The sequence below is a fragment of the Rhincodon typus genome, chromosome 12, assembly GCF_021869965.1.
Source record: "Rhincodon typus isolate 14 chromosome 12, sRhiTyp1.1, whole genome shotgun sequence".
Taxonomy (NCBI): domain Eukaryota; kingdom Metazoa; phylum Chordata; class Chondrichthyes; order Orectolobiformes; family Rhincodontidae; genus Rhincodon; species Rhincodon typus.
In genome coordinates this window covers 35,648,252-35,663,878 of record NC_063343.1, presented here as the reverse complement: position 1 = coordinate 35,663,878, position 15,627 = coordinate 35,648,252, and the positions used below count along the sequence as shown (strand labels likewise).

The 15,627-nt window shown below is 36.5% G+C and overlaps 1 protein-coding gene across 2 annotated transcripts in view; it reads left to right on the top strand.

The window, feature by feature from the left end:
* The window catches only part of LOC109912652 (pro-neuregulin-2, membrane-bound isoform-like), a 663,648-nt gene that overhangs the window by 611,488 nt on the left and 36,533 nt on the right, over positions 1 to 15,627 (top strand). For both annotated transcript variants that reach the window (XM_048604004.1, XM_020512077.2), the window contains exons 4-5: positions 159 to 282; positions 15,393 to 15,463. In XM_048604004.1, the coding sequence (XP_048459961.1) occupies positions 159 to 282; positions 15,393 to 15,463 (195 nt within the window). The remainder of the gene's footprint in view (positions 1 to 158; positions 283 to 15,392; positions 15,464 to 15,627) is intronic.

The following is a 15,627-nucleotide window of genomic DNA, read 5'->3' as shown; positions in this document are numbered from 1 at the left end:
CTTCAGAAAGAAGGGTCTAGGCCCAAAATGTCAGCTTTCCTGCTCCTCTGATGCTGCTTGGCCTGCTGTGTTCATCCAGCTCTATACCTTGTTATCTCAGATTCTCTAGCATCTGCAGTTCCTACTAATTCTAAACTTATGCGTGTTTTTATTTGCAGCTGCTACAACTACACTATCACCTGAATCTGGACATGCTAGAAGATGCAATGAGTCTGAGAAATCCTACTGTGTCAATGGCGGTGTGTGTTATTATATTGATGGTATTAATAAACTTTCTTGCAAGTAAGTGAATGCATTTTTCTCAGGTGTTTACTCAATACTTTCCTTGTGATTAAGTGTGTTTAATTTTATAATATTGAAAATGTTTTGTGTTTTGAGTACTGAAGGTTGATTTGATGATTGACAAGGAACTGATTATATTAGTCAGACTGTACAACCATAACACTGCTCCACAGGGGGCCTAGAAATGTAAATGTAGTAAAGGTACTGAAGTTGTCATTACATTGTACTGCTAAATCAAACAACTTTCAAAAATGACAACAAATATTGATACAGCATCTTGAACGTAGTAAAATGGCCCCATGTGCTTCATATAAGTATTATGAAGTAAAATTTGGCCGTAAACCAAATGATGATTATCAGATCAGCCATGATCTCATTGAATGGTGGAGCAGACGACTTCTGCTCCTTTGTCTTATAGTCTTATTGTGTTAGGTGTTTAGCCAGATGACTAAAAAACTTGAAAAAAGCAGAAGACTTTAACAGACACCTTAAAGGAAGAAAACAAGTTAGAGAGCCAGAGGATTTAGGGTTTTGACAATTAAAATCTGGGATGCTCAAGTGACAAGAATTCAAGGAGTGCAAATAATTTAGGGGGAGGTGAAAGCCTGGTGCTAATATCGCTGGACTGTTAATCTGGAGACACAAGTAATGTTCTGGGGACCCAGGTTTGAATCCCATCACAGCAGATGGTGGAATTTGAATTCAAATAAACAACTGTGGAATTAAGAGTCAAATGATGACCATAAATTCATTGTCAATTGTCAGGAAAAAACTCATCTGGTTCAATAATATCCTTTAGGGAAGGAAACCACTGTCCTTACCTCATCTGGCCTATATGTGACTCCAGACCCACGGCAATATGGTAGACTGTTAACTGCCCTCTGGGAAATTAGGGATAGGTAACAAATCCTGTGAAAGAATAACAAAATATTCTGGAGTGGAATAGATTAGAGAGGTGGGAATGGACAAGGCCACGAAGAGATTTTAAAACGGGAGAGAATTTTAAAATATTGTTTAAACAAGGGCCAATATAAATCAACAAACACAGAGACGGTGAGTTAGAAAGGATGGCATAGTTGGATGACATCAAGTTTATAGAGGATTGAATGTGGGAGGGTATCAGGAATGCATTGGAATTATTGGACCTGGGAGTAACAGAGGCATGGATGGCATTGAGCATGAACAAAGGCATTGGGCAGCAGCGATCTGTGGTAGAGGCAGAATTGAACAATGTTACAAGTTAGAAAAAGATTCCCTTGGTGATGATTCATATATGTGGATGGAAGCTCATCTTGGTGCTAAATGTGACATCTCAGCCTCAGGATGTTGCCAGGGAAAGAGATGTAATCATTTGCTAGTTAATAATATTTGTAACTGGAACCAAAGAGAATGGGTTGTGTCTGATACAGTTGGGAGATATTTCAGGTTCTCCAGTACTGATGTCAGACAAGCAGTCTGTGGATATAGTAACAGTTAGGGGGTGGAGAGAGATGGATTATTGTAGAAAGGAAGACGGTATGGTCAACAGAGACCAAGACTGCAGACAAGTCAAAGATGACAAGCAGGAATTGTTTACCTTTGTCATATTTCCCTTCTTTCAATATCTTGGGGGTTGCCATTATCTGGAAACTGAACTAGTCTAGTCTAGGCTACAAGAGCAGGTCAGACCATGGGAATTCTATGATAAATACACCACTTCCTAACTCAGCAAAGCCCCAAAGTTCCATCACCTACAAGCTACAATTCATGATGTGATAGAGTACTCTCTACTTGCCTGGATGAGTGCAACACCAACAACACTCAGGAGGCTGGACCCCATCCAGACCAATGCAGCCCTCTTGATTGCCAACCAAGCTAACTGGCTTTCAACATTCACTCCCTCCACCATTGCTGCACAAGATCATTCACAAGATCCACTGCAAAAACTCACCCAGAGGTCCTTAGACAGCATCTTCCAAGCCCACAATTTCTACCACCTCAAAGGGCAGTTTCATGAGATCACAACCCTGCAAGTTCTTCTCAAAGCAAACACCATCCTGAATTGAAACTATATTGGGAGTCTGTTCCTATACTGCCATAGGATAAAAACCATGGAACTTCTTCCTAGCAGCACAGTGGATGACCCTACATTATATCTGTTCAAGAAAGCAGCTCATCACTCCCTTCTCCAGGCCCATTAGGTATGGGTGATAAATGCTGGTCTATTCAGTGACTTCCTTAACCCGAGAATGAATAAAAATAGAATTCATTTCTATCATTTTGGTATTATAGCAGAGCCAGAAAATTAATATGAGGAATTCAAACATGGAGTTGTGGGAGAGATGGGCAATAACCTGTGTGGTGGCAACATGTTCAAGGACTTTGGAGTTGTAAGGGAGGTTGGAGATGGTCCAGTAGTTTACGAGGAAGTAGGTTCAGGGGTTGTTTTTTTTAGGAGAGGCCACATGAAGGATGATTTGAGGGAGATAAAGGGACTATCTAAGGAGGGGGAACGGTTAACGATATCAGTTAACATAACAGCCAGGATGGAAGTGGTTGAAAGAACAAGAAATGGGCCTCATGGACAAGATTCAAAATTGTATTCTATTAGATAACTGGCAGGCTAAAAATATAGCTTGAAATAAGATTCTTTCATTTTGTTTGGCTACTAAATGAATACATATCTGAAAATAGTTCAGGTGTAGGTGGTGTTTATTGTGATACAAAACTAAACCTCCTTTAAAAACATTTACAGTAAAGGCACCTTCAGTACTTCTAATGTAACATCTGTATAGACGTACTTATATTATGCAGAGGGAATGAGGATCGTAACTGGATGCAGTATGGTATTTGTGATTTCTGGTTTTGGTTAAGTGTTGGAAGAAATGTTCAAGAAACAGGATACAAAGTGAAACTAGCAATTACTCACTCTTTATACAGTTTATTCATGAGGAAAATAACAAGAGACCAACAAATCAGATAAAACAGTTGATGCTTATAGGGATTTGAAGCCCTGAGCTATCATGTTGAATGGGTACATTCCTGCTACATAATTATTTATCCTTTTACAAGAAAAAAAGGCAGCTGTTCCTTATTATTGTTAAATCTTTCCCTTTGAAATATAAAGCTGTTCAGAGGTTTTGTTAACAAGTCATTTTGTGCAAACTAGAAGCATTTCTCATCTGAAGTGATTTCAGGTAACATCTATATTGTTTGTGAAATATTTCTCAAAAATGTTAATTCATTTGTATGCCATAACAGTTCCCTCACTGATACAATTTACCTTGCATCAATTTAATATCTTCTGTTCTGAGCTAAATTCCCTACAGTGCATTTTGCCAATCCAAATCATTTCTACTGTGAGATTCTGGCATTTACACAAGCAAGAAAGATCATACCTCTCTAATCCTACGGCTGTAAATTTTCAGCCTATAAATGAATTAACTAAATTTGGGACTTTTGATAACTGCTTTTTATGGTTGGTTTTTGAAATCTTTTCTGGATCAGCTACTCTAAATTTCCTAACTGATTTTATTTATTGTGAATTTTGGAATGTTTCAATCAATGTTTTTATTCTGCAAGTATCTTCTCATTATCTCACTCTTGTGAAAAAGAAATATTTCAAATAACCTCAACATTACTAAGTTCAGTTATTTATGAAAATGTTAATGGAAGCTATATTTGAGCTCATGATCTTGGATAATTGGAGAATTGTTTTCCTGATTACAACGCAATCACACTTTTGTTGAAAGATTTTGCTTGTGTATGTGAGTGAGAGTGTTTAGATATCAGGAGAAGACAGCACTGCATTGATTAAGATGACCAGGGGAGGAAATAAATTATCTACTAGCATCATATTAAATATTATAGGTGCAAAATATTGAAGTATGGGTCAACAACTAAAACAAGATTTGAAACATGCAATGAAAGGCAAAATACTTCAGATCTTAAAATCTGAACGTAAAACAAGAATATGCTAGACTCACACAGAAAATCAGAAAAGGAGAGAGGAAATTAGGGCCTGATAGATTGGATTTAATGGGAAACTGTAGTCCTGCCCTCAGAGAAAAATCAGGGGTGAGGCAGGACCACTCCAGCATCTCCCTCTACAACGATCTAATTCCAGAGAGTCATTAATTACTTTAAGACAAGACATCTGCCCTAATCTGGGCAGGAGATACCCCGTCAGAAAGCTCCCAGTCAGTGAAAGGGTTGGCAGCACTCTGTTCCTTGTAACGTACCAGGAGAAGTGACTGGTGCTGGGACTTCAAAAGTCCCCAATACGAAGAGTTAGAATGAAAGTTAGATGGGAGAGGAGTATTACAGGGGCTTACAGGGTTGGGTGGGAGGCTGGAGTGAAGGGCAACATGGGGTGAGAAAGGACGCACCTTCCCCTGGCCTACCATAAACACTTACAGTGAAAGCTGCTGATTTGACATGGGCTTCTCCTGCCATTGGGTAAATTGTAACTGTGGCAGGATCAGGCTTTTAAAGTGGCATTAATTGGTCACTTAAGGGCTTCAATCATTCTACATATGAACCGACCAGTCAATGCCTCCCAAGCGGCAGGTAAAGTTGTAGCGGAGCAAGTAGGTGGGTAGCAGACATGACACCCTTTCAGAAATACTGCCTACAAATCTTTTACCTGGGGCCTGTAAAATGCAACCTAATCGTTTAGATCGGTAACCCTTTCTTAGAATCGGAGGTGTAACAGGCTCAACAGCTTATAAGAAAATAAAGCCTGGAAAAGTGGATGTGTTTTTAAATGGAGGACCGGAGATTTTAAATAACTGAACTGATAATGGAGTGACAACAGGAGGCACAAATGACAAAAATGTTGAGAAATAATATATGTTGGCCCCAGAGATTTGGTACATGTTTACAGCAAAGTAGCAGGCTGCAGTAGTTCAGGATTGATACCGGGTCTTATATTAACTTGAATATTTAGCTTCTTTGATCTTTCCCTATAGCTATTGAATTTATACTTGGACAGTCCTCTTGCTTTCAGATTTTTTTTTAAATGCAATGTTATGAATCGCTATTCCCTCTGCATAATAGGAAATCTTTTTGCGTGGTCCACATTCACTAACAATGGCTTAATGTAATCCTTTGAATGTTTGACATGTTTCTTGTATCTATAGATCTGTTTCTGATGATGTCAGCCTTAATGTTAATTAATAGATGCCAGTTGCAATGCCATACTTGAAAAATCAAATTTTAAGGAAGGAAAGACAATGAGAGAAAGGGTGACAAGAAATCTTTTAAGTTCAATCTCTATTTCAATTGAATCTCTTATTTCAACCCCCACCCCCCGTAAACCACCTGGAAAATGTAGTTTTTGTAAACACAGTCAATTAGTGGCTCTTGTCAATGATGTAAATATCACGAAACCTTAGCTGCTTAGACTGTAAACCATTCTATTTATATCAATGGTGGACTCTAACCACTTTCTGTGAGACAGTGTTTCTTGAAGGTTCTAATGAAATGCCACTCCTTATTTCTCTCTCTGTCTGTCAAACATGCATTTCATTCTTCATATGGAAAACTACACAGGAAAGCAACACCGCATGTTACAATGACAAACATACTTACAAACAATGACACAATGGAATTATGGTCAAAATTGTTCACAAAACTACGAGTATTTAACAATTTTTCCAATATTTTATTTTAATCTTATCTGTATGACTTTTATACAGAAGAAGATATAAACATGTGACTTCAGAATTACTTGTCTCACATTATAGAAGTTACACTTTAAAAGGAATTGTGTACATTAATTAATTGCTTGTTCCAATAGTAATCATTTTGCGTTACTGATGACTTTGGAAAAACACCATAAATGTTGTTTGCATCACCTGAAATCTGGCGATTCATTAGCCTCACAGTCCTATTCATTAGATCCTTCATGTTGATGAGAACTAGCTACCAATCTTCTAGAGTTGCTAATGGTGTTCCTTTACAAAATAACCACAAAAGCTAATAGGTTCTAATTCTTAGATCCACAGCAGTGAAACAAACTTCTCCTGAAGATATGATCAGATGTGCCCAGAACATGACATGTTGTGTATGACAGTACATCCATTTGTAAAACAAGGGTTATGATGCACAGACTAATCAAGTAGTTCACATCGATTTATAGTTTTGGTACCAAGCAATCTTCTTCTGTTTTTGCAATAAGGACGAAATGGAATGTTTCCATGTCTTTGCGATAAATATTTTCATATAGTTATCGAGATTCAAAGTTAAATATAGTATCTATCTGTCAATAACCTTGTTCAAAGAAAACAGTTAAGAAGTTCAGATTTAACTACTCATTGCTGCAAATAGATTGGTTAAAAATAAACTTCTCTGTTTATATAGTTTATAAATAGTTAATTGTAGTACTTCCAGAAAAACACAAATAAACTGACAATGCATCAGCATTTTTTTTTAAACTCTGAGACTCTTTTTGCAGCAGTATTTTATAACTGGTATTGCCAGGTCAACAGCCTTTTTGACCTAGGCTCCATTGACATCACAGAAATTGATCTACAGTGTATTGTTTGTCTCCACAGCCACACACAAAAAAAACCCATCAGCTTTACAATCACAGGAGTTGCTATTAAAATGAGTACCAGCATTTAGAGACATTAGGAGATTTGGATTTATCAATCAATTGGAGAATGTATTGTGATTCATGATAACCTCATGATAGCCTTCTTAATAAGGAGGTTTCCACAATTCTGTAAAGTTTTATAAACTAATCAAATACCATTCAGCACTTATTAACCATTTTGTGTTTTAAATTTACATGTGTTTTGCCACAATTTCCCTCTCTCTTCCCACTCACTCCACCCCTTCTCAGTGTCTTTGTTATTACCACCAAAAACATCTTTTTGACTTCAGCCAATGAAGAGACGCCGCCTGATCTCACAGGCTTACACTGCAGATTTGTGAAAGAAGGTGGTATGGTTCTGTGGATCAGGACTATTAATCTTTTTAAGCCAAAAGTAGAATTGTTAACTGCAGAAAAGCTCTCAATTCAATAACCTGGTGGACCACTGATAAAACTTGCCCTTTTGAATGATTGCCAAGAACAGGATTTAAACTTAGGCCTATCTGGTTGAAAGTCTGATGCTGTGCTGTAGATTTCTGTGCATTTCAGATATAATATTGTTCTTTTAATTGGTAACATGGTGGCTCAGTCATTAGCACTACTTCACATTGCCAGGGACCTAGTTTCGATTCCATCCTCAGGTGACTGTCTTTGTGGAGTCTGCATGTTCTCCCTGTCTATGTGGGTTGCCTCCGTGTGCTCTGGTTGCCACCCACAGTCCAGAGATGTGCAGGTTGGGTGGATTGGCTGCGTTAAACTGCGCATAATGTCCAGGGATGTGCAGACAAGGGGGATTAGCCATGGTAAGTGTGGGTTTACAGGGATGAGACTGGATCTTGGTGGGATGCTCTTCTGAGGGTCAGTGCAGACTCAATGGGTGAATGGCCACTTTCTGAAGGGATTCCATGATTCTACTGGCCATATAGTTAAATGATGTGGAGAATAGTACACGGCTTTTTGTGATTTTTTTTGGATATGTTTGCCGTTTTTAGTCTTATTTCTGTTGACACATGGATCTTGCATAGCTAACAACAATCAATATACAGTAAATCCTCTTAAGTAACCCCACTTAGCATGATTTCATATTAACATTGTTTTATTTTTAAGGCCTGTTTCCTGGAATTACACTGGCCTTTTTCAGTTGACATCGTTGGCTCTCCTCTCCACCCATTCCCCTGCCTTGCCTCCTTGAGTTACCTGCTCCCTGCCTTTGCTTCTTCCCCTCTGCCTTTACTTATCCTGGCATTGCCTTTTTCTGTACTTGCCACAGCTTCGCCTCCCAATTTGTACCTGGCCCAGCTTTCTCCCTACCCCACTAGTCCTTGCCTCCCTCCAGCCTTGCATGAAGTTGCTCCCTTTGCCATTGATCACATTCCCACTTCCTGACTATTCTCCTATTCCAATCTTGTACATAAGTGCTCCATCTGGTGGCAGGAGTTGGCCAGTCGGTGACTCTGAAGCTCCATTGCACTTTCTAACATCTGCCACTAGTTGGAGCCTGGTCAATCTAAAAATACAGGTGAGATTTTTTTCTATATTTTAATATAAGGACGTATATTATGTTGTATTTCTTTTATAGTTAGTGATGAGTTTTGTTTTAAGTCATTTAGGCTAGAAATGCACATTGCTGTACATGTGTGGTACAGTCTTTCAAATTGTACATTGTTTCTTCCCTGGTAAAAAATGGCTGGATGATCCTAACCCTGACTTTAACACTGATTCCTATGGTATCCTCTGATTCACTTAAAGTTGCTTAACTTAAAGTAGGAGCTTTCAAGAATGCAACCACAATTTTGCATGAATACTTACTGTATAAAGACACCAAACATTTTAAGACTTGTGACAAGAAGCCCCAGTTTTTATTGAATCTTTCTGACAGCTGCTTGTCTTCCTGGAGTGAATAACTATGCTCCTCTGATTACAGTAATTTAGTTCTGTTCCTGACATTGCTAACAGTAGCCAACTTCATTAATTACATGGCAAACTCAGAGAATGCTAGAGAAACTCAGCAGGTCTGACAATATCTCCAGAGAGGAACAGAGTTAAATATTTTGAGTCCAGAATGACTCTTCAGAGCAACTTTTTCAGTTCTGAGAAGAGATTCACACTCGACTCGAAACGTTAACTCTATTTCTCTCTCCGCAGATACTGGTAGACCTGCTGAGTATCTCCAGCATTCTCTGTGTGTGTCCACTTTACAACATTTACAGTATTTTGCTTTTAATTAAATATAGTGTTTCCATGCAATGACATGAAGATATGACTTACTTTTAAATCATGGTCTCAATATTTCTTCAAGGTCATTACTCAAATTGTCACAGGCATGACTAATGCAAAAATAAAGATTTAATTTGCTCTCAGTTTACAGGAAAGTTGGCTGTACAATTGGAATATTAAGATGTAAGCACCTGGTTCACTCTGTTGAGATTGAGTTTGTGATATAGGAGTAGATTTTGTTGAGCATTATAAAAACAGAATTGAATACTGAAAATGTTGTGATCTAAAGTAGCAAGTATTCCTATTCTACATAATAGTTTTAGAAAATGAAATGAAGGCAGTGATTATTGATGGAACCTTGCTTATGAATTACTTTAATGTTTGAAATTAAAGACCATTTGCCTGAAATTCTTAGGAAAATGGAAACCTTTGCCTACTTGCTGGTAACTCATTTTTTTTTTAGTAACTCACTATTAAAATTATAAGAATCTGAAAAGTTTTCTATGATCCAAGCATTGAAAAAGTAAATTGTTGGTTTTTCATAGAAGAAATGTTATTATGTATTCGGAGTCTGTGTAATTTATTTATAAATGCTGAATGCTAACTGGTGAGGTAATGGAATTTGTGCTCTTTTTGCTATGTAACTAACACAAACCATTTTTCAAAGGTTGTTGCTCTGATTACTGGTCTACAAAGAATAGGTGTCTGGTCTGATTGGGGAATAATAACAAAACAAACAGATTGTACAACTACCACAACCAAGCATGACATCTCACTGTACATTGCTTTCTCATCTCTGACCTTCTGATAGGGACTGGACACATGTGTCACACATTAAACCATGACAAATGGCCTTAAAATCATTTAATCAAAAAGAAATGAGTTCAAGTTCAATCAATAAAAGAGACTGTTTGTGCTGGCAATACATTTCAGCCCTTCCTGTTTACCTATATAAAGAAGCATCATTGATTTACTCCACTAGCCAATATCACAACTATCTTAATAAATTAATGAGGCTATTTAATTAATCAATCTGAAGAGCAGTATTAGGAAGACATATGTTATCAAAGAGAATAAAGCCTTTGAGTAATATTTAAGCCAAGTCTTGCAAAGATGAGCAATTAACCTACGTTGCTCCACAGAGGTAAATTTTCATTGATAGACTGATTGATATACATTTTTTTGTAGGTCTTGCCTTCCAATATACCATAGTTGAAAGTAGGAACAGAGCACTGAATTACAAGACAATTCTACAATGTTTCTAGTCATTGGTCAGGCAGTCTATTTGAATAAGCAAGTAAGTTTTGATATTATACTCAGTCACCAACTGCTATTCAAAATTATGTCTAATCAAGATTTTTGAAGGTTAGTGTTTCAACTGAAAGCAGCTCGTTCCTCAAAAAAAGAATTAACTCAAGGCCTGAAAGATTGCTTCAATAGAAAATTAATATAGAAACATAACATCACTTAAATCCCTAATAATTCCTGGACATTTTATTTCTTGTCTGCTGACTTGTGGCTTCCTAGTTTGAAGTTGTTGATTTATGCTTTAGGGTAAAACCTAACCGACAGTGACAGTATGTTGCTGAAGTTGACATGTTGATGCTTGGAATTCAGATCATTGAGTTATTTTATCAATGTCGATGTATAATTAATGAAAAATGCTCAATGATAAATTCTAATAGCAATTTGTGACCTAGTAAAATGTCACAATCGGCTTACCTATTTGTATAAACTGTCTGACCAAAGACTAGAGATGCAGGACAAGCGTTTTTTTAATATAATGAATTTGTTGAATTTTCAACTGTGGTAATATCTCAGGACAGGACAGGATCATGCTTGAGGTCATTGAGCTATTTTCGGGTCACCATACCCAAAACTAATCCTGTGAATACCTGACATCAATAACAATTTTAACTAGGGTCTTTGCGTCAAATAAAAAACCCTTGGCCTTTCAAAATATTTGCACAAGCCACAAATGAAATGTCTTTTTATTTTGATTGGACATATCTCATTACGACACATAACAATGCATTTAGTCACTCCATTTGCCGCATTTCTCCTCACTTTTTTTTAAAACAGCGGCTATACCACAATGACTAACATTTATTCTGCAGGTCTTTTCTTCAGAGCCCAGTCATTAGATATCTATCATAACTGGATTCAATTCATATACTGTCATAATGTTAACAGAAGTCCTGCAACAAAGGGATAAACTGCTATTTATGGCAATTCTCCAAGTTTTCTGTTGAAGTTATGGCAGGCGATTGGGATAAACCCCACAGAAATTTACTTTTCAGGCACATTATAACTATTTTTCTATAGATTCCTTTGAACATTTCATTCATTATCTGGATGGATGGGCTAGAGGACTGTACCCAGGATATATAATCTATTTATTATTACTTTTTTAACTGGCCAATGGCAGATTTTGTAAGATTAAGAACGAACTCATTAAATTCTGTAACTTCCTGTGGTGAATTGCCATGCTTCTGCTTGATGCCTTCCATTATAGAAAGGCTGATACTTGGAATTTTCCAGGTGGTAAAACAACATGGGCAAAGGCACATGTCACATTATGTGACAAAATGGATTAATAAATGCTATGTAGTTCCAAGTATCCTAACAAAGACCTTCAAAACATTTGGACTTGCTTTAGTAATGGTGAATGAACATCTCAACTCATACAATGCCCTTGATAATTTAACCCATGGTTACCAAAATGAAAATTTTTGCAAAGTTTGGAGAAAACAGTAAATAACATACTAAACTGTGTCCAGTCACCTCAGCAACGTTTGTGATGAGCATTCATCATAAAATATAATTCTGCATTGATGGCTTTCCATAGTCTTCAATGCTCCTTGGTTTGAAAAATTTTCCGTATTTTACTTCACAAGCTGTCAATCAACACAAAGTGTTTTATTTTTTGTGAAGATTAAATGCTCTTTCCTCTAGTCTTCACATTTGTTCACCTGCAGTTTTCTTGAATTTAACATTTCTGTAATGTGCTGCATTAATTGGTGTCAGGAGCAGGCAAGATCCACCTCATCTGGATTCTTGGCTCTCTAATTCCATCAGTCTGTGTATGATTTAGTCACTGTGTGATAATTTGACCCTCAAAGTTTTTATTTCACCAATTTTAGCTATGAGTATATGCTTCATAGTACACTATTTTCTGATCTTCTGCATATTTGAATGAAAAAGAAAGGCAAGCAAATGAACTTCATGATTTGTGCCAATTATTGTGAATAACTAATATTATACTAATCATAACTAATTGAATTTAACAACTTTTCTTTACATAGATTTCAAAGTTGGAAAGAATATTTTAAGAATTTTGACTCTGCTTAAAATGTAAAAGTAATTTTCTGTTTAGAAAGTAATAAATTCCAATAGTTTTGTATACAAATCTGAACCTCTGCCGAGCATCTGCAGTTGTGGAGAAATCTATCCTACATACTCAGAGGTGATATTTCAAATTAGGGAAACATTGTTGAACAAAATAAAATAGAACTAAAAGGAATGTAACTTTGGAAAGATGCCTTTTCTAGAATACCATTATACCTGGTGCAAAGCCCCAGTTGGATAAATGTTATTCTCTGATTTATCCATGTAATTGTAATCTATTATTCCTGTTACAATTCTAGGTAATCACTTCCGTAACTTCTCTGAAACCTTTACATTCTTCCTTAAGCATGTTGCCCAATGTACTCCACCTGAGGCTAAACTTGTGTTTTAAGCAAGTTTAGCATTACACTCCTGACTTTTACACTTTATACCTCAATTTACAAGTCATAGAGTCTTTGCTTTTTGAAGCTTCCCCAATAATTTCAAAAATGTTTCTTTCAAAACACTACTAGAGCTATCTGTTCCTGGGCCATTGTCTCCCCTCTTTCCTCTTATCAAAATTTAACATGTTTCCAGTTGAATTTCACCTGTTGTGTGTCCAGCCGAATCATCCTCTGTCCAATTAAGGTTTATCGCTATTTTCTTCACTGTTTACTGCATTTCCAAGTTTTATGCCATTTGCAAATTTCAAAGTTGTGTCTTGCACATTGAAATTCAAGTCATTATTCAAATCAAATTCACAAGTGGTCCTCATGCTAATCCAGCCATTCACAACATCTGTGTTATCTATCCCTTAACCAATTTTGTATCTATGCTATAACTGGTCCCTTACCCCCTTAGTATAAATTTTGCTAAACAGCCTAATGTGTGGCACTTTATTAAGTGCCTTTTGAAATTTCAACAACTGGACTACCAACAGCCACCATTTTGGTTTTCCCATAAGGCAGTGCAACATGATTTGCTGTTAAGAAATTCTTTATTGTCCAAATTTGGCCAAATGTTTATTAAATTTCCCACTATTATTGTATCTATAAGCTTCTCCATCACTGATAAATTGACTGTAATTTCCATGTTTATCCTTTTTCCTTTACTGAACATGCATTTTATACTTAAGTCCCATGTAAAATCATTATATTCCTGCAAAAATACAGCTAAGAGCAACGTCCTTTGCAACATGATTCAGCTCATGAAATGTAGTACTAGCTGGATGATTTCTGAGAACTGTGAAAATGTTGATTGGTTAGTTGGAAACTTTCACAGACTGAGGTTACTAAACTAGACTGAAACTGTCACTTCCTCATCGTGTTCTAATTTAGGGGGCAGCACAGTGGCTCAGTGGTTAACACTGCTGTCTCACAGCACCAGGGACCTGGGGTTGATTCCATCCTTGAGCAACTGGCTGTGTGGAGTTTGCTTGTTCTCCCCATGTCTGCATGGGTTTCCTCCAGATGTTCTGTTTTCCTCCCACAGTCGAAAGATATGCAGGTTTAGGTGGATTGGCCATGCTAATTTGTCGTGCTGGCCGGTGGATTAGCCATGTGAAATGCAGGGTTACAGGGATATGTTGGGGTTGTGGGTCTGAGTGGGATGCTCTTTGGAGGGTTGGTGTAGACTTGATGGGCCAAATGGCCTGTTTCTATGCATTGAGATTTTATAATTTAATTGATGATTTTATTTTGTCAATCTGTAGAATGAGTTCTCCCAAAGTATTTATCATGTCTTAGTTTAAGTAAAGGATAACTTGATCCAGCTTTTCAAAACTTTTATGAGAACACAGGTCAGATAAATTTGAATCTGGGAAGGAAAATAAACAGAAATTAGCAAATTTCCTGAAATTAAGCAAAAGAAGATAAAGAAAAAATGAACATTTCTAGAGGTCAGTAGGGAAACATAATAAAACAGATGATGTTTTGAAATGTGGAAGATTCAGAAATATGTATTTAATCAAAACTGTATCCATTCTCTTCATCCACAAATTGCCTGGAATATATGGGCTGCTGTTTTATTTGAAATAGATTTTCAGCAAACTAAAAGATATTTTAAAAATGGGAAGAAAAATTTGGAAATATATAATGGGAGATTATATATACATAACCTTATCAAACCGGCGTGAAGTTTGACACAGAGTACTTGGGGCAAGCAAAGAAGTGCTAATGATCACAACTTTCCATGTACCAAGCAGATTTCTCCACAATGTGATGAAACACAGTTCAGAATCCTGGGAAGCATATATGAAGTGATTTAAATAGGGGTAACTTCCCTCTGAAAATCAATTTTATGTAGCTGGTTGTAAATGCAACTGTTAATGTGTAGACATTACGAAAATTCCACACCTAATGCCTAATTAATTTGCAAAACTGCATTATGAAATGTGTTAATACAATTCTAAAACCATAAGTTGGGTTACTTCAAATCATATGTATATTTTAAATATTTACATAAACCTTTAACAAAGGCTATTTATATTTCTATTATATGATGTATGGTAATTTCATTCATTCAATTATAATAACTTCTCATATCAGTATCACTTTCAAGGTGACAGGTCTTTGCAGCTTGAATTGGTTCAAATTCCATAATTTTGCTTGTTCTTACCTTTTTTACTGCAGTTGTCAGAAATATATAGTGCAATTTTATTAGTGTTGTTTTGGTAAATTACTTTATGGCACAAAACAAGATATTTATTTGTGTTTATCCAAAATTAGTCATCATTTTATTTTATTGAATTTGAATAAAAATTATTTATTATGTATGTTTTCATTTTTTGTTTTTTGTACTGAAATAATCTGTTCCAACCATTAGAGACCCTATCAAACTAGTGGTAGAAAGAGGAACAAACTATTTCAGCAGCTTCTTTGCTTTCTCATTATAACACAAATGATCCCATTGGGGAATGAAGTTATTTTTTAACTTCGGCCTAGCATTTGCCTACATTTGTTTTGTGATTTGTCCCCTTTTCCTCCCCTAGATGCCAACCTGGATTCTTCGGACAAAGATGTTTGGAGACTGAGCCCTTGAGAACGTATAAACCTGATCTAAGTATGTTATTGTAAGGAAGTGTTGCAGTACTTCTAGGTATCCTTGGTGACAGCACTGGAGTTGGGGATTTTGACTGCAGCAGCATGTAAAGAGAACTACATTTATAAAAATGTTATTTTGAGAATATTTCTTTTGCTGTTGAACAATCCAGTGGTCTCATCAAT